At 35.3% G+C, this 26,992-nt stretch overlaps 2 protein-coding genes across 6 annotated transcripts in view; one reads left to right on the forward strand and one right to left on the reverse strand.

Annotated features, from left to right (window-relative positions):
- Positions 1 to 22,662, reverse strand: part of LOC127838177 (valine--tRNA ligase-like) — a 74,338-nt gene extending 51,676 nt beyond the window's left edge. For both annotated transcript variants that reach the window (XM_052365758.1, XM_052365757.1), the window contains exons 1-13: positions 22,537 to 22,662; positions 19,102 to 19,177; positions 17,529 to 17,623; positions 16,231 to 16,343; positions 13,447 to 13,611; positions 12,146 to 12,227; positions 9,312 to 9,431; positions 8,731 to 8,839; positions 7,455 to 7,634; positions 5,679 to 5,804; positions 4,262 to 4,364; positions 1,456 to 1,537; positions 915 to 997 (exon numbers count right to left, since the gene is read on the reverse strand). In XM_052365758.1, the coding sequence (XP_052221718.1) occupies positions 915 to 997; positions 1,456 to 1,537; positions 4,262 to 4,364; positions 5,679 to 5,804; positions 7,455 to 7,634; positions 8,731 to 8,839; positions 9,312 to 9,431; positions 12,146 to 12,227; positions 13,447 to 13,611; positions 16,231 to 16,343; positions 17,529 to 17,623; positions 19,102 to 19,177; positions 22,537 to 22,656 (1,454 nt within the window). In that variant the 5' untranslated portion in view covers positions 22,657 to 22,662. The remainder of the gene's footprint in view (positions 1 to 914; positions 998 to 1,455; positions 1,538 to 4,261; positions 4,365 to 5,678; positions 5,805 to 7,454; positions 7,635 to 8,730; positions 8,840 to 9,311; positions 9,432 to 12,145; positions 12,228 to 13,446; positions 13,612 to 16,230; positions 16,344 to 17,528; positions 17,624 to 19,101; positions 19,178 to 22,536) is intronic.
- A 10-nt stretch (positions 22,663 to 22,672) lies between these two features.
- The window catches only part of LOC127838181 (general transcription factor IIH subunit 4-like), a 146,605-nt gene continuing 142,285 nt past the window's right edge, over positions 22,673 to 26,992 (forward strand). For all 4 annotated transcript variants that reach the window (XR_008029702.1, XM_052365767.1, XM_052365768.1 and 1 more), the window contains exons 1-3: positions 22,673 to 22,833; positions 23,800 to 23,904; positions 26,257 to 26,388. Coding sequence is in view for 3 of the 4 variants with exons in the window: in XM_052365767.1 (XP_052221727.1) it covers positions 22,709 to 22,833; positions 23,800 to 23,904; positions 26,257 to 26,388 (362 nt within the window). In the remaining variant the exon portion in view is untranslated. The remainder of the gene's footprint in view (positions 22,834 to 23,799; positions 23,905 to 26,256; positions 26,389 to 26,992) is intronic.

Here is a 26,992-nt window from a genome sequence, read left to right on the forward strand (position 1 = left end):
CGAAAATTTCTTTAAGATTTTTAAAATGTGTGCTTACAATGTTCAGAGAACATGTCCTTTCAATGAATTGTTTACGTATGCAAGCACATTTTCAGGATAAACAAGAGATGTGTTTGTCAGAAACACAAGGCCCCCTAATGCGCCGCTTTGATTTTTTTTACCTTTGACTTTGAAGGATGACCTTGACCTTTCACCACTCAAAATTTGCAGCTCCATGAGATACACATGCATGCCAAACATCAAGTTGCTATGTTCAATATTGCAAAAGTTATGAAGAAGGTTAAAGTTTTGGATACAGTTTTTGATTTTTTTTTTTAACCTTTGACCTTGAAGGATGACCTTGACCTTTCACCACTCAAAATGTGCAGCTCCATGAGATACACATGCATGCCAAATATCAAGTTGCTATCTTCAAAATTGCAAAAGTAATGAAGAAGGTTAAAGTTTTGGGACACACACACACACACATTCAATGACAGACAGGCCAAAAAAAAATATACCCCCGATCATTCGATCCGGGGGCATAAAAGGATGTTGCAACCTCTCTGCCCTAAAGTCTGTGGAGTTAATATGAGTCGTGTTCTAAGAAAAGTGGACAAAATGCATGTGCGTAAATTGTCTTCCCAGATTAGCCTGTGCAGTCAGCCTAAACTTGATTTTTGGTGTAAGGAGGGACTTTATTGAAACTAAAAATACCATAAAAGTAGAAAGTGTCTTCCCTGATAAGCCTGTGTGGACTGAACAGGCTAAACTGGGATGACACTTTAAGCACATGCATAAAGCCCCATTTTCTCAGAACACGACTCATACTACTTCATTATGCATTGAACATGTTGTCTTATATATACGGGTATTACATGTGCTTTTATTTAAATAAATATCTACTATCAACATTTTACTAACTTCACACTTACTTTGCCTTTTCATTAGACATAAATTCTCGCCAAACTTTACGATGGAAATCTGGATAGATGGTCAACTCTCCACTTTCTACTGCCTAGAGGAAATACACAAACACATTATAGGAAATTATATTTTAATCATTATTGCATCTCTGGTTAGGGACTGTTGTTTGGTGTACACATGATATTTCTGGAAATATTTTCAAATAATGCATATTTTCTATCTTTTGGAGAAAAAAATTTGGAAAAAAAGACACATGAATTAAGACTTATTCAACTTGTAAGTGCCAACTCAGATTTCTCATTTAACCCTTTCTCACTCAGAAGCAAAGTGATAATGGCTATGTACAAACAGCATAAAACCAGACCAGCCTGCAAGTAACTCGCAATCTGTTCAGGTTTTGTGCTGTGTGATTATCATCAATATCTAAAGGTTTCAAATGAAGCCTTTAAAACTTGAATCCACTAAGAAAGGTCTTTAATTAGTTTTAACTTTCTTTGGGACTACAAATGCTTCAAAATACGTATCTAAGTGGTAGAGGGTTAAGAGTACCTGTAATGCATTAGAAGCCAACTCTGCACAGTTCACATACCACTGGTCTTTGATCCTTGGTTCAATAATGTCACCACAGCGTCTGAAACATGAACAGATCACTCTTGCAAATAAAACTTCAATAATGACACCAGAGCGTCTGAAACAGGATCAGATCATTCTAGCAAATAAAACTTTAATAATGTCACCAGAGCGACTGAAAAAGGATCAGATCATTCTAGCAAATAAAACTTTAATAATGTAAAGTGCAACAGCGTCTAAAACAGGAACAGATCACTCTAGCAAATAAAACTACAGCGTCTAAAACAGGAACAGATCACTCTAGCAAATAAAACTACAGCGTCTAAAACAGGAACAGATCATTCTACCAAATAAAACATTAATAATGTAACCGCAGCGTCTGAAACAGGAACAGATCATTGTAGCAAATAAAACTTCTCACACAACTATTAGGGCAAACACAGTGTGATTCATTCTATTTTGCAATGCATGGTTCTACAACTGCATGTCTCTACAACAAACGCCAGCAAAGTGGGCCATGATGGCTCAAAGCGTTTACTGGAGAGTTCAAAGGAGTAGTACTGGTAATAAACAAGAGGGCCTGAAAGGCCCAAAGTCGCTCACCTAAGATAACAAAATATTATTGGGACAAATCTTCTGACCAAGTTTCATGAAGATTGGACAATAAATCATGTGGCCTCTAGAGTGTTGACAAGGTTTTACTATAGCCATATATAGCCTTATAAGGAAAAATGTCCCGCCCTTGGTGGCCATGTTTTAAAGCAACCAAAACCATTTTCGAACACATCCAAGATATCATTGGGACAAATCTTCTGACCAACTTTCATGATGATCGGAAAATAAATGTGACCTCTAGAGTGTTAACAAGGTTTTACTATAGCCATATAAGGAAAAATACCCCACCCCCGTGGTGGCCCTGTTTTTCAATCAACCGGCATAGTTTTTTAAACTCGTCCAAAATATTATTGGGATGAATCTTCTGACCGAGTTTCATGAAGATCGGACTATAAATGTGGCCTCTAGAGTGTTAACAAGATTTTACTATAGCCATATATACATGTAGCCATATAAGGAAAAATGCCCCGCCCCTTGGCAGCCATGTTTTTCAGGCAAACGTAACCATTTTCGAACTCATCCAAGATATCAATAAGACATATCTTCTGACCATATTTCATGTAGATGGGACAATAAAAGTGGCCCCTAGAGTGTTAACAAGGTTTTACAAAAGCCATATATAGCCATATACGGAAAAATGCCCGCCCCCTGGTGGCCATGTTTTACAAGGAAATTAAAACGATTTTCAAACTATTCCAAGACATCATTGGGACAAATCATCTGACCAAGTTTCATGGACATCGGAAAATAAATGTGGCCTCTAGAGTGTTAACAAGGTTTTACTATAGCCATATAAGGAAAAATGCCCCGCCCCCTGGTGGCAATGTTTTTCAACCAACCGGCATCATTTTCGAACTCGTCCAAGATATCATTGGGATGAATGTTCTGACCAAGTTTCATGAAGATCGGATGATAAATGTGGCCGCTAGAGTGTTAATAGATTTTACTATAGCCATATACATGTAAGGAAAAATGCCCCGCCCCTTGGCAGCCATGTTTTTCAAGCAAAGGTTACCATTTTCAAACTCATCCAAGATATCACTGGGACAAATCATCTGAGCAAGTTTCATGAAGATCGGAAAATAAATGTAGCCTGTAGAGTGTTAACAAGGTTTTACTATAGCCATATAAGGAAAAATGCCCCGCCCCCTGGTGGCCATGTTTTTCAACCAACTGGCATCATTTTCGTACTTGTCCAAGATATTATTGGGATAAATCTTCTGGCCAAGTTTCATGAAGATTGGGCAATAAATGTGGTCTCTAGAGTGTTAACAAGATTTTACTATAGCCATACATAGCCATATAAGGAAAAATGCCCCGCCCCTTGGCAGCCATGTTTTTCAAGCAAACGTAACCTTTTGCGAACTCATCCAAGATATCATTGAGACCAATCTTCTGACCAAATTTCATGAAGATTGGAAATAAATGTGGCCTCTAGAGAGTTAACAAGGCAAATGTTGGACGACGCACGAAGGACGACGGACAAAAGGCGATCACAAAAGCTCACAATGAGCACGTTGTGCTCAGGTGAGCTAAAAAGAAAGAAAAACCAGTTGCAATGGTTATTTAAGCAGTAATAAGCGTCCAACTTGAGATGGGAAATTGCTCCATATATTTCTATATATAAACACTTTAAAAATGACCAAATACACCACTTTGGAAACCGCTACTGTCTACTAGAATTTGGAAATTTTGAATTCTAAGAACGAAAGTCTATGCCCTCGCAAAATAAGAGCAAGATTGCATGAAAGTCTGTTACATTCATTCAAGTCTTTTGTTTATGCATTACTGGCAATGAACTCAGGGTGAAATTACATTAAAATGGAGCTTTTCACTGACTGACAAATTATCATTTAAAAGATCACCTTCAGATAAATAAAATATAATGAGGTAATTTCATATACTTTATGTTATGTTTTTTGCTATCATCACAGTATATACAGATCAGAAAAGGTTAATAGCATCAATGAGCAAACACCAACATTGAAAGAAAGATATGCTTACTGTCAATGTAATAATACTATTACATATATTATATACAGGCTTTCTGCAACTCAAAATTTGTGTAAAAACAATTTAAAGTATAAAGTGATATTACATTCTTGCAGCTATATAAATTGGCATAAACCATGAAACCACCATGTTTCACACTCTGTTTTCTATATCTTACTGACAAACAGGCAGGACCATGGAGTGAGGTTGCTTCCCTTTATATAATCCTTTCTCCTTCAAAGCATCTGCAACCTTCTGTCTTGCATGAAACCTTTTCATACCTGCAAAATGGACACTTTAATAAATATAAAGTTAACAAGAGGGCCTAAATTCAAGGTACAACCACTGGACCTGGGGATTTAAACACGCCCTAGATAATGTCTTTATAAAGATTCTGACAGAGTCTCATCAATTTTGAGTCATTTATGTACCTTCAAAATTGGTAACATGTAAACAAGGTTTTTCTTAGATTTGGTGGCCTTTTTTTGGAACAAACATGACCAAGATCCAATCTCTTGCAGAAACCAGCCAGGCCCACATAGAATACCAAGCTAGATCTGCATGAAAAAGTACTACAAACAAAATTTCCACAAAATACTTCCGTTCAAACCCGAATTCTATTCCTTTTTTATGTTAGTTTTCTTGACTCGACTGACCCTGCATGCAATGTCAAGCTATGTCATCATGTTAGCTACATACATTAAAATGTGAACATAATAAATCCATCCAAATTCAAGTTCTTGAGTCGAAGCCATTATCAGTGATATTTTTACAAATGTTCTCATCCGAGTCCCCGAACTGAAAGAATGAGTCCAAATATTAAACAATATTATTTTTTGAGAAATTTCAATGCATTATTGGGACTCACATAATAGAAACTTTGCATCCCCAGAGGTTTTTGTGAGTCCAGGACGCAGGTAAAAAAATCACTGCATTATCAATTTGCAGTAACCGTGACCGTGACCTTCCTAGCCTAAAATACAAACCAAGCTTGGTACCCATGCAAGTTTACTGTACCCAAAGTCTCATCAAAATAAGTCCAAGCAAACTTAAATTATTGACCGGTAATCACCTATTTGATCTAGCCACCCACCCACATGGACTCAAAGGTTGAGTATGAGAGTAAAAATAGAGAAGTTTAATATAACTTTATTTCTTTAATGACATTATCAGGGCATATATATATGATGTGATGCGTTTCTTTTACATCTTTTAACAGCAACTAGACTTTGTCAATCGGGAATTTTAAGTCATTGTGATTTGGTTTAGTTTTTAATAATGATGAGTCATAACCTTGATAGATGTTCTTCATTTTATTTTGTTTACCAGCAAAAAGTTTGAAATTTTGTTTCATTTTTTTTCAAAAAAATATTGATCCATAATTGTTAAGTTCTTAGTTTTGTAAATATACATGAATTTAAAAATATTAAAGATTTATTTGCATCATAGGGGACATTTTTAATTCAAATGCATCATCTTCAAATTTATTTGAATGGGCATTTTCATAAAGTTGTTCCACAAACCCTAGAACTGTAATTTGTTCTCAAATTTATTAGAATGGGCATTTTCATATTAAATGATGTTGAACTACAAACCCTTGTATTGTTCTGGGACATTCTCCATCAAGCCTTGGTCATCAATCACATTTACAGACAACAGGTTGTGTCTCCTCCCAATCTGGTAGTCTACATGGTCATGTGCTGGAGTTATCTTGACAGCACCTTGAATGTATTTAAACCTCACTCTGGTAAATTGGGGTTTAATGCATGTGTGTAAACTGTCATCTGAGAGCAGCCTGTGAAGTCGACACAGGCTTGTCAGGGAAAAAACTTTCTGCTTAGACTGGATTTTTGCTAGAAAAAGAGACTTCCTTTCATAAAATTAACTTAAAAGCCGAAAGTGTTGTCCCTGATGAGCCTGTATGGACTGCACAGGCTAATCTGAGACAAAACTTTATGCGCATGTATTTAGCCCCATTTTGCCAAAGCTTTGCTCGTATAAAAAAATGACCAAGATGGCAACATTTATGTAAGAGAAGGCATATCAACAACTGACTAAAACTTTGCAGGATAGTGTATTTCTGGGAAATATGAGTGTTTTAAATTTAAAAAAAATATCTAGGACTTGGTATACAATATTTTTACTTCAAACCCAATGTTTGAGAAAAACAACAACATAAAGATGAAAAGTGATGAAACCATTAAACATTTTAAATGCTATAAAACTCATTTCCCAATCATGACATAATAACAGTTTGTCATTTAATTTAACTGATTCTTTGAAATCAACAAGAGCTTTGTTACAGACAAAACAGCAGTCCCTTCCGAGTAAATGTATTTGGGGGAAGTAAATAATCGTCATAAAGGCATAAGTTTAATTTACCCATCCCAAATTTTTTTATTAAGGTAGGATCCAGATTTTTGTTTTCTTCAGTTATTTCTGTAACCATAGCAAGTACACTTTTGGTCTTACAAAAGAACTGAAACAAAATGCATATTCCCAATATGTCCCTCTATCCACACCACGAGTTTCATCAACCGTGCTTTAAATTGAAAAAATATCCAGATTTAAGCTTTCACTTATTTCTGTAACAATGCCAACCAAAATGTTTTTGTGCGATGAAAAATACTAAAATAATATGCAAATTCTCCATCTGGCCCTCTATCGGCAGACCTCATGTCAACAACATGTACCTAAAGTACTTTTTGAGTTTTTATGTTACTATAGAAAGCACAATTTTTGTCCTGCAAAAATTTGAAATTATATTTATAATTTCTTGATATTCCTCTAACAACATACAAATTTCATCAATCTTGCTTATATACATTTTGAGTTGTTGTAGGATCCAGATTTTTGTATCAGTTTGCCATAATTCCTATAACATAGCACCAATGATTTTTGTCGCACATTATTTTTAAATAGTATATTCCCCATACTGCCTCTCTAAACATATAATGAGTTTCAATAGCCCAGCTTAAGCACCTTTAAAGCAACAGCAGGATCCAGATTTTGACAGAAAGATGGCTGTCCAAACGGACAGCAAGTAAATCTATGGTCCCCTCTTGTAAAACAGGTAGGGACTTTGAGGGTCAAACATGTACAATCAAACACAGCATGATGATCATACCTGTACCAAAGTCCTGCTGTTCACTGTCGTCTGTTATGACGGGTATATTGTCCCCTCTGGTGAAACCGTTAGAGACTTATAGGGTCAAACATATACAATCAAACACAGCATGATGATCATACCTGTACCAAAGTCCTGCTGTTCACTGTCGTCTGTTATGACGGGTATATTGTCCCCTCTGGTGAAACCGGTAGAGACTTATAGGGTCAAACATATACAATCAAACACAGCATGATGATCATACCTGTACCAAAGTCCTGCTGTACACTGTCGTCTGTTATGACAGGTATATGTCTGCCATCTATAGGATGCTGCAGAAGGGCGCCATGCAGGTGTGAATACCTGGGGTCATCTGGGTGGACTGCCACACCCGTGTCACCTAGCATCGTCTCCAGACGTGTGGTTGATACAGTGATTTGCTGGTCTGTAAATAAGACATGTTTCATGTGCTGTGAATATGTTTTCAGTCTAAATATGGCAGGACATGTTTCACCTGTTGAGAATATTATTCAAAGTCTTATAAATGTTGACCCTGTCTATATTTTTAATTCAGATCCCCACATTTTTTAAAAGAACAACAACAACATCTAATCCTTACATATACACAATCATGACCCATTTACTGCAGAAATTGTAGTTTCACTAAGAAAGTTTTGGTTAACAATGTCTTTGATTTTGAAAGGATTTTAGATTGGTCATCTTTGTATGTTTCCCAGATAAGTCTGGTCATCTTTGTATGTTTCCCAGATAAGTCTGGTCATCTTTGTATGTTTCCCAGATAAGTCTGGTCATCTTTGTATGTTTCCCAGATAAGTCTGGTCATCTTTGTATGTTTCCCAGATAAGTCTGGTCATCTTTGTATGTTTCCCAGATAAGTCTGGTCATCTTTGTATGTTTCCCAGATAAGTCTGGTCATCTTTGTATGTTTCCCAGATAAGTCTGGTCATCTTTGTATGTTTCCCAGATAAGTCTGGTCATCTTTGTATGTTTCCCAGATAAGTCGTTGTTTTATTCCAAACTCTAGCTAAGTCTAAAGTTAGTGCACATGTAAATGTCATTGATGTTGCTATTGCCTATTGGCAAAAATTTACCTTCAATTAAAATTTTACATTCCTAAATTTATATATTTTTATATATACTTAAGTCATAAATTGTCAGATTTATCTCATCATCAAACATGCATTCGCAAAATACATACCTTCGTATAAATTAAGCTGTATTTCATAATTGCAGGTATATAGCAACACAATAGGTTCAATTTGCTTATTTCAATGATGTTATTTGATGTTGATTGTGATTTCCATCCATTAACTTTTGTAAATGGTCCATAATAAGACAGAACAAAATGAGAAATTGAACCACCACTAAGTGTTGAAGACAAATAGGTTAATGTGCTTAGCAAGAAAACTTAACCACTCACAAAGGCTAAAGGTAAAGATTTTTAAGCCTAGCAAAATAAACTTAACAGTATTAAAAAGTAACTCAGTATTCTCGATGTTCAAACCATGCAAACACCATACCTGAATTGACCACTGGATAGGCGAACTGAGTCATTTCTCCAAACACAACAGGATGTTCATAACCAGGAACTTTCAAGCCCTTTGGTCCATCTATCTGCTCATTGATTACCTAAAAGAAGCACATGTACATTAAATAATCCAGTATTTACTGAGCCATGACATGCGAAAATGGGTCTTAAAATATGGAATAAGACCAATTTTCACTTTTCACTGCTCAGAGCTTACCAAAGAAGTGATAAATAGACCCGAGAACAACATGATGTACTTGTAGCATGCTGTGATTATCATGTTTTAAGTTGAAAAGAGTGCATAAGTGAAGCAATCGTAAACATAGGAGAATACAAGATCCGTGTTTTTTACTGCATTTAGCAATTTCCGCTTTTTATTGTATTTTTCGTTTAAAGGAACTCTCTTTTTGCCAAAAATCCAAATCAGGCAGAAAGTGTCATCCCTGATTAGCCAGTGCAAACTGCACAGGCTCGTCTGGGACAACACTTTATGCTTATGCTTTATGCCCTTTCACAGAGCGAGGCTCAATTATAAAAACATAAAAATGTCATCAAACCAATAGGAATACACACCTCAATATCAGAGATGGCAGATCTGAGATGGCAGGACCAGTTCACGAGTCGCCCGCTGCGGTAGATGAGTCCCTCATCATGGAGACGGATAAACGCCTCACGCACTGCCAGACTCATGTTCTGCAAAAACAAATAATACAGATTTTTATTATTTAGGTGTTTTGTGTTTACCTCAATGAACACATGCAAAATGCAATAAAAAATATTGAAAATAACATAAAATAATTAGCAAAATGAAATCTAAGCATAAATTCAAACTCAATTAGAGCTTTAAGAAAAATACAATTTTACAGGACACTTTCATAAACACAGCTGGAGGAAGAGTAGAATCGTTTAATTTATTTAATTTTTTATCAAACAGCTTAGATTTAGTCTTGAGATATTCTTTTTGAAACAAAAAACAAGAGATGTGTCTGTCAGAAACACAATGCCCCCTATTGCGCCGCTTTGAAGCCATATATTTGACCTTTGACCTTGAAGGATGACCTTGACCTTTCACCACTCAAAATGTGCAGCTCCATGAGATACACATGCATGCCAAATATCAAGTTGCTATCTTCATTGTTGCAAAAGTTATCGCAAAACTTTAACCAAGGTTTAAGTTTTGGGACAGAATGACAAAGTGACAGAACAACAGACAGACAGGCCAAAAACAATATGCCCCCGATCATTCGATCCGGGGGCATACAAATATAATTACAAAAGCGCCTTGGGACATGTTGTTTACATAATAGTAAAATTGAAATTCCACTTTCATTTTCTGATAAAGAAAATCTATTATATATTATAATAATAATCTGTCTGCACACAAATTAAAAAAAAAACTTCCATGAAAACTCTTGTTTATAAGCAGAAACTGTTCTCCTATTTTTAGTAACAGTGATCTTCACCTTGACCTGACCAGCCTAAAAGATATCCCAAGATAAATCAGCATGTATGCTAGCTTCACTAAATTTCAGCAAAATACCTCAATGCAAAGACAAGTTATTTAGTGAAAACATTTTTTCTAAAGTTGCTAACAATGACCTTGACCATGTTCTCCAAACGCATGTATGTTACCTTCAAACAAAATATAACAGCAAATTATCTTCATTTTAAACTAAAGGCATTGGAAGGAATTTTGTTTTGATATTTGAACTTTTATTTCCATGTTAGTTAACAGTGACCTAGACCTGAACAGCCCAAAATGCAACCCCATGCTAAAGCAGCTTGCAAGCAACCTACACATAAAATTTCATAAAATAGTCAAAACCAAAAGAGACGCTGTATATTTTTGATAATATTGAACAATCTTGATGAAAGTTTGGATATAGCAAGGCTGCATTGCATTTATTTTAAAGCAACAGTGACCTTTACTCTACTGACCCAAAATGCTGGGTCTATCCAAACTTTAATAAAGATTGTTCAATATAAAGAAATAAACTAAGTTACATGTTTTGATTCGCAACCACAACCCATAAGCTAAGTTTGGTAAGAACAAATAGGGCATTATTTTGCTATATTGCATGTCAGAGATGTCATCCTTTTTCAGTAACCAAAAATGATAACCACTAAGACATACAATAGTATTCAATTTAATATCTATTCTGGATGTAGAAATGTTGAGTTGTCACATGCAATGTTTACCTAAATTTTAGCATCACTAAAAGGGAAATAATTCTGCTAAATTTTGAACCCAGATTATAAGCCTTGATCAGTGACCCTGCATGATGGTCCCCAAATTTCATCTTGCACTCAAAAATAAACTGGACTTTTATCATTACAAAAAGGAGGCATAATGCTACAAAATATCTGATCACAGTTCTTGATCAGTGGGTGTTCATAAAGACCCTGTTTTATAGAGAGAAAGATTGCTTAAGAAGAGGTTGCACATAAAAATTAACCAGAATTTTATAGTACATGTACCAATATTTCACTAATTTGAAGGAAAGAGCTATAGAACTTGATCAGTGACTCAAAAACATGCTTCAAGTTTTAATTGAATACCTTTAGTAGAAACAGTGCTATGCAGATGTTGAATGTTTTACCTTAAGCAAAGCATTGTTCAGTTGCCAACGACGACAAAAGGTTGAGTAGTACAGCTTCGCCTATTTGGTAAATAGTTTAGCTTATAATCAACATAAACTGTAACGAGGGATGGAAGAATGGACAGAAGGACAGGGCAATCACGGTACGCCTTTTATAGCTAGATGCTTGTTAAAGGTGAAATGAAAATCATCAATTTCAGAGACCTCTTTTCAGCAAAAAATGTCATAAAAGGGGAAAGTGTTGACCTTGATAAGCCTGTGCAGACTGCAAAGTCTAATCTGGGTTGAAACTTTACACACATGCATTAAAAAGATATTATGGGCATCTAACAGTTTATAGGTGTCTATCGCAACCATTGTTTATTTTTGGTGTTTTCACTTCATATACATTTATGTGTTAATGCAGCATCAACATACTAAAACAATATCCTGGAAAGAGAAAATTTATGCATTTGAATATCAACCGTACTTTCGTTTGACAACTGATCATGCATAAACGATGTGAACCAAAATTTAGTTTTAGTGCAGATTCGTCCATACGACACAAAGACACACTTTTGTTTTATGGATCATTTCGGCTTAGAGGACTGGGTGAGTCATGTAAAATATTGAATATGAAATATATTTTTATAAACAACTGGAAGCAAGATGAGTTGCAGATAATTGGTTAGTAACTACATTTTAACTAACTCTTTTGACCTGTTAATTCTTTTCAGCTCAATTCAACAGTGAAAAATGCCCATAATATCATTTTAAACGCCGTTTTCCCATAGCGAGTGTGTCTCATATTCATATAATATGCATCACCTCGTCCATTGTGAAGCAGGTCCTACTCCAATCCAGGGACACGCCCATCTTCTTCATCTGATTGTAGATAGTTTCCCCTTTCCTGAATAGATGTTGACAGATATCAAACATGCCATAATGTGCAAGTGTTACAAAATTTACACCAACTTTTAATACTATGTTTATATTTGTTTACATGCAAATATATTTTGCAAAACTATTGCAGCTCTAGTAAACAATGTTGAATCTTAATAATAGAAATACTGCAACATACACTGTTCAAACTTATCTGAATATATATGTTGTGATTCATAGTTAAAAAGATCGTAAGAAAAACATTTAAACAAAATTAAGCACAAGAAATGTGTACATTGTACATGTTTGACATCGCTTAATACCACTGGGCATAAAAATGAGTGTCTGGGGGCCAGTCATGTAAATTTATTATAATATAGAAATACGAAAACAAGAATAATTGAGCCTAAACCAAAGTATTTTGACTGACTGACACAATTTTAGTACAAACAGAGGCAAAAGTTGAGAAATTCAACATAACTCCAAAGTGTCTCGTGAGATTTCGCTGGTTATTAAACTTGCAAGTTCTCTTATGCCATCACACATTGTCAGAAAGTTTGTTAATGATCAGGTGACAACTTGTTGAGTTAGAGAGCGAAAACCAAAACAAGCAGACTGACTGACAAACAGACTGTGCAGAAACTTTATGCCTTACTTCAGGGGCAAAAAACAAACAACATTGTTGCAACATCTTTCGAAAAAAAATCAAGTGGTACAATAAATATTCATGACAAGTTTGGCTCCAACAATTCAATTATTAATGAATTGATGTATTTAGTTGGTTCAATGCTCAAGTCGGCATGGAAACTCAACCAATGAAACCCTTGCTTTATCAAAACAAATACATGTGGGGGGACAAAGCCTTTGTCATATTTACTTTAAGCCTGTAAATTTTAATATATTTCTATATGTCATTTAAAGAGCATTTAAATACTTTCATGCTCTTTCACCATATATATTCACATAGAAGAAATTGTTACAGTTGATTCCCACACAGTAAATATTGTAATGATAAATCAATTAAGGGTACCTAGATAGCGTAGAACTTAACGATGAATACAAAATAGTGGGGGAAATAAACGCATAAAATTGGCAGCATATAAATATTATACCCCGAAAAAGGAAGAGGGATATAAAATTAGCGTTGTCCCACAGTCAGTCCATTCATCTGTGCGTCCCTCTGTTACGATTAATTTTTGGCTGGGGATATTAATTCAATGAATTTGCTTGTTTAATTAAAAACCCACGCCTCTTTCCACTCCCAGACTCGTTTTAGGAACTCCTCCCGCCCAACATCGTGTCTCGTCTTGCCCTCTTTCTTCCACAGTTGTTTCTCCACGACAACCTGCGTTGCTATGCCAGCATGGTCACATCCTGGGATCCACAGGGTCTCCAAGCCTCGCATTCGGTGCCTGTAAGAAAATGTTGTCCATAATCTGGGACAACATTTTTCGCCAAAACAATATGTTTGCTCACAAGAGACCCCCTTTAAATGAAAATTCTATAAAAGCGGATTTTGTTGTCCCTGCATAGGCTTTTCAGTGTGACGACACTTAACACCCATGCATTAAGCAGGCTAATCTGGGACGACACTTAACACCCATGCATTAACCAGGCTAATCAGTGTGACAACACTTAACACCCATGCATTAACCAGGCTAATCAGTGTGACAACACTTAACACCCATGCATTAACCAGGCTAATCAGTGTGACAACACTTAACACCCATGCATTAACCAGGCTAATCAGTGTGACAACACTTAACACCCATGCATTAACCAGGCTAATCAGTGTGACAACACTTAACACCCATGCATTAACCAGGCTAATCAGTGTGACGACACTTAACACCCATGCATTAACCAGGCTAATCAGTGTGACGACACTTAACACCCATGCATTAACCAGGCTAATCAGTGTGACGACACTTAACACCCATGCATTAACCAGGCTAATCAGTGTGACGACACTTAACACCCATGCATTAACCAGGCTAATCAGTGTGACGACACTTAACACCCATGCATTAAGCAGGCTAATCAGTGTGACGACACTTAACACCCATGCATTAACCAGGCTAATCAGTGTGACAACACTTAACACCCATGCATTAACCAGGCTAATCAGTGTGACAACACTTAACACCCATGCATTAACCAGGCTAATCAGTGTGACAACACTTAACACCCATGCATTAACCAGGCTAATCAGTGTGACAACACTTAACACACATGCATTAAGCCCAGTTTTCCCAGAACGAGCCTCAAATATATAAATTTCACATTCATTTAAAAAGAAGGCTGTGAATTTTTTTTAATAAATAAGTACATACTGTTGACTTCGTATTTAAAGATGTTTATGCATTTTGAGCTCACTTTAGAACAAAATGCTCAAGGAGAGCTTACACACTCTATTTTTGTTCATCTCTGTTAACAAGATTTACATTCTGAACTCTCCAGAGCCCATATTCATTCCTTATTGTTCATGAAATTGGATCAGAACATTTGTCTTAAAGAGTTCACAACAGGGTCACATGGGGTAAAAAATAGATCACAAGGTCAAATTACCAAAAAAGGTTTTGAGCATTCAAGTAGTTATATTTTTTTGTCCACTCATCATGAAAATTTCTTAGAACATTTGTTGTTATTATATCTTTGCAGAGTTCTAAAATGGTTTTGTTCCATTTAAACACATGTCTACTGGGAGGTTGGACAGTTTGTCTAACAAAACATTAGTAATCGTTAAAAACTTGTGAAGAATGTAAGTCACATTTTTTGCCCCACTTACGTAAAACTTGCTCAGAACATTTTTCCAATAATATCTTAGTCGAGTTTCTGGTTAATTTAACACATTACCACTTAGATACGTATTTCGACGTGTTTTAGTCTATTAGAAAGTTAAATTTAATTAAAGACCTTTCTTACTAGATTTAAGTTTTATAGACTTCATTTTCAACCCTAACATACTGATAAGCAGCAAACAGAATTAAACCTGAATAGACTGCGAGTTACTCACAGGCTGTTCTGGTTTTATGCTGTTTGCACATAGCAATTTTCGCTTTGCTTCTGAGTTGGAAAGGGTTCAAACATGGCTACCATGAGGTGGGGTGCGGGACGTATTTTTAATATTGCTATAGTAAAATCTTGTGAACAATCTAGAGGTAATATTTTTGCCCAATCATCATGAAACTTGCAAAAGGCATTTGTTCAAATAATATCTGGGCAAAGGTCCAATTAAAAACATGGCTGCCAAGGGGCTATTTAGTTTATATATATATATTGTTATATATATATATATATATATATATATGGCTGTACTGAAATCTTGTGAACAATCAAGTTCTTTGTCCAATCATCAATGAAATTGCTCAGATCAGTTATATATTGTTATAATTACAAACTTGAAGTAAGAGAGCCAAGATATCTTTGCCGAGTACGAAATTGGATACATCACAAAACCTGCTTGAAATAGTTCAGTCCCTGCTTGTCTCAGGAAAGGGAACCACAGCCGTTACCCTTTCCCCAATATTAAGCAAAGTGAAAATGGCTTTTGCAACCAGCATGAAACCAGAACAGATAGTGAGTAACTCCCAGTCTGTTCAGGTTTTATGCTGTTGCTGCTCATCAGTAACTAAGGATTGGAAATGAAGCCTTTAAAACTTGAATTTGGTAAGAAAGGTATTTAACTAATGTAATGTTACTTTCTAATGGACTACAAATGCGTCAAAATACGTATCTAAGTGGTAAAGGGTTAAGTTAGAATTTTTAGTAGTTTCCTTTCACCCACATATTAGTACAGAACAAAAAAAGCGTAAATCTATACAGCTCAACCAGTAATATTATAGAAAATGTGACAAATGCATATCTAAACAGTTCAATCAATACCATTATTGAGCAACACAAAGTCAATTATAAACAGTTCAATCAATGCACTTATAGAGCAACAAAAAAGCAAATCTAATACTATACAATTCAATCGATACTATTATAGAACAAGACAAAGGCAAATCTAAACAGTTTGATGTACCAACCATCTCACAATGGCGTCTTGTATAGCGCATGTCAGTGCATGTCCCAGGTGTAAAGTTCCGGTCACATTTGGTGGCGGAAGGCAAAGAACAAACTTCTGGCCTGACTCGTTCTCCTGTCACATAGAACTTTTGGTTTTAAAAGTCTTATTTAACAATTGCACTCGCAAACCATTTTAGTGTGTATCTTCTAACTATTTAAAAAATTTATAATTCTTTTAATATTTTTTTGTAAATACAAGAGATGCACTTTAAAACTTAATATTCTTTAAAAAAAATTGATGCACAAATTTGTAAGACATATCTTCAAAAAACTGGTTAATAGTAGAGGTATACATGCATGCAATTTAAAGCCCTAAATGCATTTACAATTTAAAAAAATCATTAACACAAAAATAATCATAAGATGCTATAATTATGCAAAATTGTAACAAGGAAATAAATGTAAATTGCTCAATTTATAGTTAACATAAAATAAGTTCTGAACTTAAACATACATTGAGCTTTCATTTTAAGTTAAGAATTCAAAGTATTTTGATTTTTAAGTATCCAAATTTAACATTATTTAATTTGCTTTTTAAATGAGCAATTTTGTGATGCTCTGAAGCAATTTGATTACATCACCTCAGACCTATTTTGGGAAAAACGGCAATTTTGGCATGGGGAATTTTTTTGCACGAAATGTTGACTGATTTGGGAAAAACTAATTAAATATAACTCTTACTATTGAATGATACTTCAAATTATAAAAACAAAATCATATACATTATAGTTAAAAACTTTGTAAGAGGTAAGGAAAATAAAAATGAGATATAATAATCACAAGACACTTCTTGCTAAAAAAAATAAATTTTAGTGTGGAAATTGGGATTATTTTTTTCCATTAGAAAAAAACACAACATTTTACCTTGGGAATGGGACCATTAAACGGACCAGTAGATACACCAGGAAAAGGTCTGATGCTAATGATCAGAATTGTAGTCAGTATTTTATTTTATACACATTGATAGCTCCCAATTTATTGCTTATGTGAGCCTTGTTCTGGGAAAACGGGGCTTAATGCATGTGAATAAAGTGTTGCCCGGATTAGTCTGGGTAGTTTGCACAGGCTAATAAGGGACGACACTTTCTGTCTAAACTGGATTTAACATAGAAGAGACTTCCTTTAAACAAAAAATACAATTTAAGTGAAAACTGTTGTCCCAAATGGCCTGTGCAGATTTATGCACAGGCTTATCTGGGACCACACTTTCATTTAACCCAGGGTTCCCAGATCAAGGCTTATAATTATACACACAAACCTTTGGTTTGAAGAATCCTTCCTGCACCCACCAGTCGTACCAGGCGGCCTCCACAAACTGGGGCGAGTAAGCCTGAGGGAGTTCTACTGTGGTATCTGCAGGAAAAATGAAGGGTACATGGTAAATATCCACCTGTCAAAGAAACAACAGTTGTTATTTGAATTTTTAGAAGTAACAAAAGATTGTGCAGAATCCTAGGCTAACATGGCCATAGGCTAGTATTCCATCTGTCCGTAACCGCATCCGTATCCGCATCCGCAAAAAAATAGAACTAGTAGAAATGCACTGCGCTTATTCCATTCATCCGCATCGGCATATCCGCATGTGCAATAGGCGTCCACAAAAGAACGCTCAAGTGAGCTTTCTAATGCGGATAAGATATTTGGACGGCATTTAGCACGATGAGGGAAGCTGTCATCAGAAATCAACTGAAAAACTAATCGATTTCGTGAAAAATTACCCGGAATTATACAACCAACGCAGTTCTGCATATCAGGACTCTGATTTCACTTCAAATGTTTGGAAAAGCATAGCCAAGACACTAGACGAAGATGTTTCAGGTATTAACCATTTGTATTCTTTTACAGACAGAATGATGATTTGTACGTTATATCTACTTAAATTCAGGCTTGTCCTTCACAATAATTATCTCAAATATAATTTTCAGTTTCATTCATATATTTTTTTCCCAAAGAGAAAAATACTTTTGACGTATGCGGATAAATGGAATATAGGGTCCGTATAATGATTTTGCGGATACGGATGCGGATACGTGCGGATACGGATGCGGATACGGATAGATGGAATACTAGCCTTAGTATACCAAGTTTATCCAAGTACTTTTTTAGGAAATTTCCAGATCCTGTTTTGTGGACAGACAGACAGACAAACAGCTTAGCCATACCTATAATCCTCTTAGGCCACCGAGGGAAAATAAATTACGGACCAATAAGATCTAAATTCTACACAAGTCAAAGGATTTGTTTATTTTATTTTACCATCTTACAATTAAAGCGAGACTTTACGATTTTTATATGTGTTAAATTGTAATATATTGATAAAAATATGTTACAATAACACAAATAGACAAGAAAAATTATACATCGAAGACGAATTTCATAAAATGCAGCAAAGACAAATTAGCGCCCCAAGCCGATTGTGACGAAGATTTGTCGTACATATTTTCCTACAATAACTGAAGCATTTGTCCTTTTAGTTAGTGTTTGTGTGTTGTATGAAAAGATATCGTTGCACAGATTTAAAATGAACCGTTCAACTTAATTCAAATTCACATCATACATGCATGATTTACATGCTGGCGAATTCGACTGTACAGACATTTTCCATTTCAGAATTAAATATCTGGCTTATTTCGCATTTTTCGACACATGTTCTTCTTAACGTTTATTTTAATTTATATTGAAATATATGTATAATAAGTTTTTTACACATTTTATATAATTTCATAAATATTTGACAAAATCGTATAGTCTCGCTTTAAGCTGGGCTTCAATCAGAATAATTCTGTACTTGGCAACTTTGCACATAACAATTTTAACCCAATTTAGTTTACCTTTCTTGTCCCCAGGTTTTGTTGCAACAAAGTACTTCACAATTTCATATGGCTTTGACTTGTTATTCTTCAATGCCTGGAACAAAACACAAAGTAAAAAAATGTAAGATTGTAAACTTTATAAGTTCCCAATAGAGTAACTAGCCCCCAAAGATTGGGGTTTGGAATGTCCTTTTTAGCCTGGGGTTAATAAATCATGAGTGGAACCAAAGTGTGTCCCAGCACTTCTACCTTATTAACATATCTATAGATACTAGACTTACAAAATATATTCTCCTAAGATTATCCAAATAAATAACAACAAGCAGAACTTTAATTTAAAATTCTTATTTTCATTCATTAACAAGATATGTGTTTGTCAGAAAAACTATATGTCCCCTTTTGCGCCGCTTTGAAGCTATATATTTGACCTTTGACCTTGAAGGATGACCTTGACCTTGACCTTTCACCACTCAAAATGTGCAGCTCCATGAGATACATATGCATGCCAAATATCAAGTTGCTATCTTTAATATTGCAAAAGTTATTGCAAATGTTAAAGTTGGCGCAAACCAACCAACCAACAGACAGGGCAAAAACAATATGTCCCCCACTATAGTGGTGGGGGACATAAAAAATCATTCAGAGTTCTACATGTACAATTGCATCATGAGAAAATGAATGATTATTATGTTCTTCTTCTGCAATACTTTTACTTTTAAATTACAGGGACTTGTTTTCAAATTGGCGAAATGACAATTCTCCAACTTTGTATCATATATTCAACAAACAAAAGAACACTGTACATAAGGAACAAAAATACATTTTTGTTCAAGGGAAATCGTCATTCATAACTTATAAAATTATGAAGCGTTACAAATGCAAAGCAATAGACAACATTGAAGTGTTCTTGTTGTTTTTGTTATATTTTGTGACAATATGTGGTTTACTTTAATTTAAGGAAACAAGAGCAGGTTTTGTGAAACACAATGCCGCTTTCTGCACTTTGAAGCCGCACAGCAGCTATATCCATATTGGCATTCCTGAAAAGTGTTATTTTAGAGAAAATTGTTAAGCCCAAGGCCTGTTACTTTGTCAAAAATCAATGGACAGGAACAAAACTCAAACTTGATCTATGAGTCATGTAGGTAGACAAACACACCAAAAATAAGGTTCAAAAGTGTTGTATTGAAAAAAAAAACTTAGCCCAAGGCCTGTAACTTTTTCCAATTTCAATGGACTTTTACAAAACTTGAACTTGATCTGTAAAATATGTACGTAGACTCACACACCAAAAATCTGTTAAATATCTGCAAGCATTTTTTTTTTAAAGTCCAGAAAACTGTTATTCTTCAGAAAATTTCTAAGCCCAAGGCCCATAACATCACCAAAAATCAATAGACCTGAAAAAAACTCTGACTTGATCAGTAAATGCAAGTAGACTCACACACCAAGGATGAGATAAATATCTTAAAACATTTAGGAAAAAACTCCGGAAACTTAATGCTGGATGGACAGACGAACTGATATTCAGACGGCTATTAACTCCCCTACAGAATGCATTAAATAATGTAAAAGAACGGATAGCTTTGAAGTCAATCATCATCAATAACTTGACCAGTTTGGCCATTGGAGAGAAATGAGGGACGACGATACAGAAATCCCCCTCCAGTCAGGTCTGTTGTGTGCTGCTGAGAGTAAATCATCCATGGGAAGGGATGTCCATTCTTTCACATTATCCATCCAGCTTTTCTCCTGACAGCCTCAACGTCGACATCCCTCTAGCGTGCCCTTGAGAACAGTCTTGCATAGAGAGTTATGCCTGGTGACATGTCAAAACCAAGCCAATTTTCAGTGACAGTTTGACATTTGACAGAAAGGGCTCTTGTGTACCAACAAGTGCTGCAGTCATGTTCTGGACGTATTCGTTGGTCTTGTGCTCCATGTAGAAGATGCGGAGCAGTCTTCGGAGACATTTATCATATGTTCAAATGCCTGTATCCTGCGTTCTGTGTCGGCGTGAAGCATCCAGGTCTCAAGCTGTAGAGTAGAATGGAGACTACGAGGGACTTGTACAGCCTGTACTTATTGAGGAATCTGATGGAACTGCTTGTCCAAAACCTGTTCAGTCTGGACATCACTGTCGACGCCATGGCAATTCTTATTAAGTCCTTGCATTACTGGTACCATCGTTGGACAGGGTTGTGCCCAAGTACTTAAAGCTGGTCACTTATTCTGGCTTCTTCCCGTTCATGGTGATGTCTGTGCTGGTTTCGAAGTGCTGTTCACCATGATCTTCATGAAAAAGACTAGATTTACAAATGATGTGCCAAACTCTTGTGCTATATTGAATCTTTTTATTATAGGCCTGCAAATGATGTTAAATTAAAAAAATTCACTGGACATCATCCATCCATGGTGAAGTGTTCATCCATAGTTATGACTGCCTAACAGCATACCAATGCTTCTAGCAGGAACAATTCAACCACATTCAGGAGATATGCGTTTCATGCTTTTTAGACATAAAGATAATTAAAATGTTTGTTGAAAATTATTTGTACAGAAGAGCTATTAAATTTCATTTATAAAAAAAAGTAAAAACTAAATTCATTAGAAATAAAAAATATGAAAAAAGTGTGACATCACACATGGCCTGACCAACCAATCACCCATGTCACACTTTCTTACACCTCCTCCACCCCTCTGGAGTGTGACATACTTTATGGACGGTTGTTTGAGCCCAGGTGGTAAACTTTTTTTTTTTTTTAAATAATGTTCTTGTTTCATTCTAAAGCTCTTTAATTCCTATGTTAATGTAGTACAGGTCAATTTGTTATCTCCCTTTTCATATAACATACATTAACTTCTTTATGTGAATTTCATCCTCTCGCCAGTGTTCGTTCACCCATGAAAGCTCGTGCAATTGTGGTCATGTCCAATCTTATTTAGAATTGATCTGTTGCAAGATTTTCATTGGTCATTCAAAAGTACCTGTTGATTTCATTATGAAATTACTGACCACGCTTGCATTTGCCAAGACCGTCTAGTGGACGCAAGTCCATAGTTGTTGTTTATTCCAACCTGGTGAGTTAAAAAGTTTTCATTTAAATTGACCTGTACTACATTTACATTAATCAATTTAAAGATTTTAATGATGAACTAAAATTTATGACATTAAAACTCTAAACAAGTCCCTTTTATAAAAAAAAATAACCATAAAATTTTCGTTAAGTAGTCTCAAAGAAATGTTGTAAAACTGCACTCAATTGTACGCAACACAAAGCACTTTGGAAAATCAAAACGACTTAATGGTGAGTTAGTTTATCTGACATTCATTTATTCGACAACTTATTTATTCTGACAACATGTTTGACATTTGACATAACATGTCGCGGAAATAGAATACAAGTGTATTTACTTCGCTCATTGCTAAATGACAGCATCAAAAAAAATTACCGACGTTGAATAAGTTTCAAATATATTAAATCCATTCGTAAGCTGTGTCTGTCGAGCTTTGTATGTTTTTAATCCGTGTCTCAGGTAAATATTTCTGGAAATGCACCAGGAGGCTGCCATCTTGGAAATCATTCGGATTGCTCAGTCTTTATTGTTGCAAAATAGAAGTAGAATGGCAGCACTACTTTCTACAAAAACATTAGATTGCAAAGACCTTCATGGTTATTTAAAAACGCTTTCGTCTTACACACTTGACAGATTGTACAATCACCCGGCAACATGTCTTGCCGTTTTCAGGTACACAGTTGTTACACTGACCGTGTTAAATTGAAACTCATTCAGTCATTGCACTTCAATTTGGTTAACAAAAGACCATAGGCTAGCCTAACATTAAAAAATAAAACAAAATGAAACTTTAATTCGTAGGGATATAACCGATTCTTCGTTTGCACACATTTGTCTGTTATAATTGGTAGTGTTTTATTGCTGGTTAGCTCACTGATCTATAAAATTACCGTTTCGCATTCAAGAAAAGATGGACTATACAATTTTCTTGCCTCTGTGACAGTTTGTGCCCAACTAGGGGCCATAAAATTACCTTGGTTTATTGTTGTAAGGCTGTGGCTGTGTATATAACATCTGGAATCTTTGAATTTTACGACACTGCTATTTCAATTGGGTTGACAATGTCACTTTATTTGCAGATCGCGGTGGTGTAGTGGATGAATTGTCCGCCTAGCAATCGGAAGTTCGTGGGTTCACTCCCTACTCGGGGAGCGTCCTCATTATCTCCTTCATAGACACCAAGTACTGGTTCTTCCCAGGAAACGGACTTGATAATGTCCATATCTGCCTATAATGCTCTAAAGGGCGCTTGGCAGTATACATAGATAGAGATAGATATTTACTTTGTCACGTTAGAGAAAGAGTTGTGTGGTAACCTTGTTGGCTCCGTGACAGTTACCAGAAAAGAAATGCAGTGCAAGATTCTTACCACATTAAGGATTCGTATAGTTGTCCTAAATTAACACAGTCCAGCATGAAAAAGAAATTCCTTAAGTGTACTGTTAAAATGATTTTATGCAATTATGATTTGTTAACAAACTTTTACTTACATATATATATATATATATATATATATATATATATATATATATATATATATATATATATATATATTATGTAACATGAAATTCATAAAAAATATGATAAAAGGTCATAATCTGGTTGCATGCAGAGCCCCAAATCATTGCTTCTTTTCAGGGAATTGCCACAGTTAGCCAAGCACTACATTATGCGCCTGCTGTTGATTGATCAGCCAGTATCTCAGGCAGTGATTGGATTATGGTCGAACAACAAATATATCAAGTTAGTGAAATCACATAGTTTACCAGTATATAACAGCAACACTGATTTAACAAACTTATTTTTTGCACAAATCAGTTATGGTTTCAGACATTATTAATATAACTCTTATATTACATGGTCAGATAAACTTCTTTTGATAAGTAATTTGTACTTACCGTAATTACTCTAAGTTTTCGGACACTTAAAAATAATAAATTTTTTTCGTGTCCGAAAACATAGATATGAAAAATATTTAAAACTTACAGGTGTCACCAAATTTAGAGACACAAATTAAGGATGTAATAATTATATTGAAATAAATGCAATAAATCAATGTACAATAATTTTCTCATGATTAACTCTTCTTTTTATGCTTAAAAAATAAATACATAAATAATTTACAGCTTTGATAACTCTTGCCTGAAATGAATTAGAACAAAAACGTAAAAACAGAAAAGTAATCCTTGGACGACACTATTTCAACTGCTATAGGGTGAATCCATTTATTTCCATTGTATACATGGTTATTTACCCAATTATGGGTAATGGTCCATTTTCTTCAGGCATGAGTCTGCAGGTTTTATGACCTTAATCCCGTTGTAAAAATCCATGATTGAGTGTCACAAGATAAGCGAAAACAGGGCTGAATTCTGTAAAAATTGCGGTAAAATATACTGTCCGAAAATTAAGAGACTTTAATTATGGATGAAAACCCGTATGTCTGAAAATTTAGAGTCACAAAAAAATAATTATTTTTGCTAAAAAAGAGGGTGTCCGAAAACTTAGAGTGTCCGAAAATTTAGAGTAATTACCGTAAATTATTTTATGTATAATTATACTGTGTTCTGGTAGGTACCTTGGACCTGTCTTATCAAAGATTTTAAACTGTTTTAACTGACATTTATAGTTAACAACAAGTGGATGATGATTAGCATTATGTTTCTAGACGTGAAGCATACCAAGAAAAAAGAATTTATGTTGGTACTTAGTAGTAATGCTTTAATGGGTGTTCACAACTGTCTTCTGACCCCTGCTGCTGAGAGGCAGACAGTGATTCCACCCGTACGAGACTAGATGACTAGTTTAGTATAACATGAAGAATTCTTCCTACAAAGCCTTCATACTTTTATAGATGTTATTGATACACACATGTCAGCAATCGTATAATAATTGTAGTTTGGTTGTGAAAAATACGAGAAGCGTAATCCCTTTTACTACCGTTTTAAATTAACAACTGACAATAATAAACAGCAATAACAATAATAATGACATCTTCAGAACTTGAACGTTTGCGACGTCGTGCAACGTTGCGCCAAAATCACAAAACAATTATCACACCCATGTCACCTGACCTAAGTTTTTCTCTTTTCTCTTTGACATTGACCTACTTTTTGACATGGACAAATTCAGGAGGTCCAAATTCTTGGTTAATCCAAAGTGACTGTTTTGTTTTGCCAAAAGACTTATAATTGCATTGATGTTATCTATGAACACTCATCACACCCACATCACCTGACCTCATTCTGATTTTGAGATTGACCTACTTTTTGACTATGACTTATTCAGAATGGCGAATTCCTTGGTTATCCCTAATTGCGCTTGATTGGTTATTATCGACTCATGTTCAACTTAAAAGTACCCAGGTACTCTTAAGTATACCACAATTTACCATGGGTACCAAAATATACTCAAATGTACCTTGCCAATATTACACTGTACTGTAAGTTTTATTCCCAGCTAAAATCGATGTTTAAAACATTATGAAACAAAATTCTCTTTGAACAAAACCTGCCTGAATATGCTATTTAAGTATAAGTTATTATGATAAAGAGGCTATTTTACAGAATATGGACATCATTAATTTAAAAAAAAGAGCTGACAATGACCAACTAAGTGTTAGTATTCTTGGGTACGTTTAAATTTATTTTCTGTACATGGGCGCTTACATTGTAGTATAATTAAAAGGACCTGGGGTATTTCTAAGTAGTACTCGAGCCGACAATGACCAATCGAGCCTAATTGAATGTTTGCTTAACATCATTACAACGTATTTAAAAGCTTTGATGCTTCAATTTATCACTTGGCACTCTCATATTTTCCAAATTTATGTTCACCTTGACATTGACTTACTTTTCAACTTAGACTTATTCAAATGGGCAAAGTATAGAGACAAGGTTATGCTCTTGGGAAGAAGGGGACTTTTCATTTATTAGATGCAGCATCGTGTTTTCACTTTTTTGTTAAGAGGGGCAGCAGAGAGGATGGAATATGGGACATAAAGCACCTAGCATTAGCACCCTGCTTTTGTGATCAATATCTTTTGTCAGTGTAACAGTATTGTTATTTTAGTGCTACACGCCAATGTTATTTCAGTGATCACAGGCGGGCAGTTCAAGCCCTGACTGATCTACGTATCTGGTACGAGCAGCCGTTGCCAGGGGGTATGCAGGGTCGCATGGTGAACGCTACATTCAAGGCCAACATGAAGACTGCGCTGCTTGGCGGGTAGGAGACTCTGGCAGGGTTGATAAGAGTCACATTTTGGGAATCCTGAGCTTAATTAACCCTTTGCATGCTGGGAAATTTGTCGTCTGCTAAAATGTCGACTGCTTAATTTCTAAAATTAGCATTTTCTTCGATTTTTTTTCAAAGAATATTATCAGAATAGCAAACAGTTTTGATCCTGATGAGATGCCACGTTTTGTGGCGTCTCGTCTGGATCCAAACTGTTTGCAAAGGCTTTCAAAATTCGGTTCCCACACTGAAAGGGTTAAATACAAGTGTGTAAAGTGTCAACCCAGATTAGCATGTGCAGTATATAATTAGGAACAACACTCTATGCTTTTATGGTATTTTTTTGTTTTAAGGAAGCCTCTTTTTAACAAAAATCAAGTTTACGTGGAAAGTGTTGTTCCTGATTAGCCTATGCAGACTGCACAGGCTAATCTGGGACAACACTTTACACACATTGTGTAAGCCCAATGTTCCCAGAACAAGGCTAATTTTTATTCAGCTTTTAAAGAATATTTTATATAAAGGAATGTGAATACATGTAGATCAATATTGAGTATAATAGATAAGTGTTGATTATAGATCAGGTTTATCGTGC

Source organism: Dreissena polymorpha, chromosome 7 (genome assembly GCF_020536995.1).
Source record: "Dreissena polymorpha isolate Duluth1 chromosome 7, UMN_Dpol_1.0, whole genome shotgun sequence".
Classification (NCBI taxonomy): domain Eukaryota; kingdom Metazoa; phylum Mollusca; class Bivalvia; order Myida; family Dreissenidae; genus Dreissena; species Dreissena polymorpha.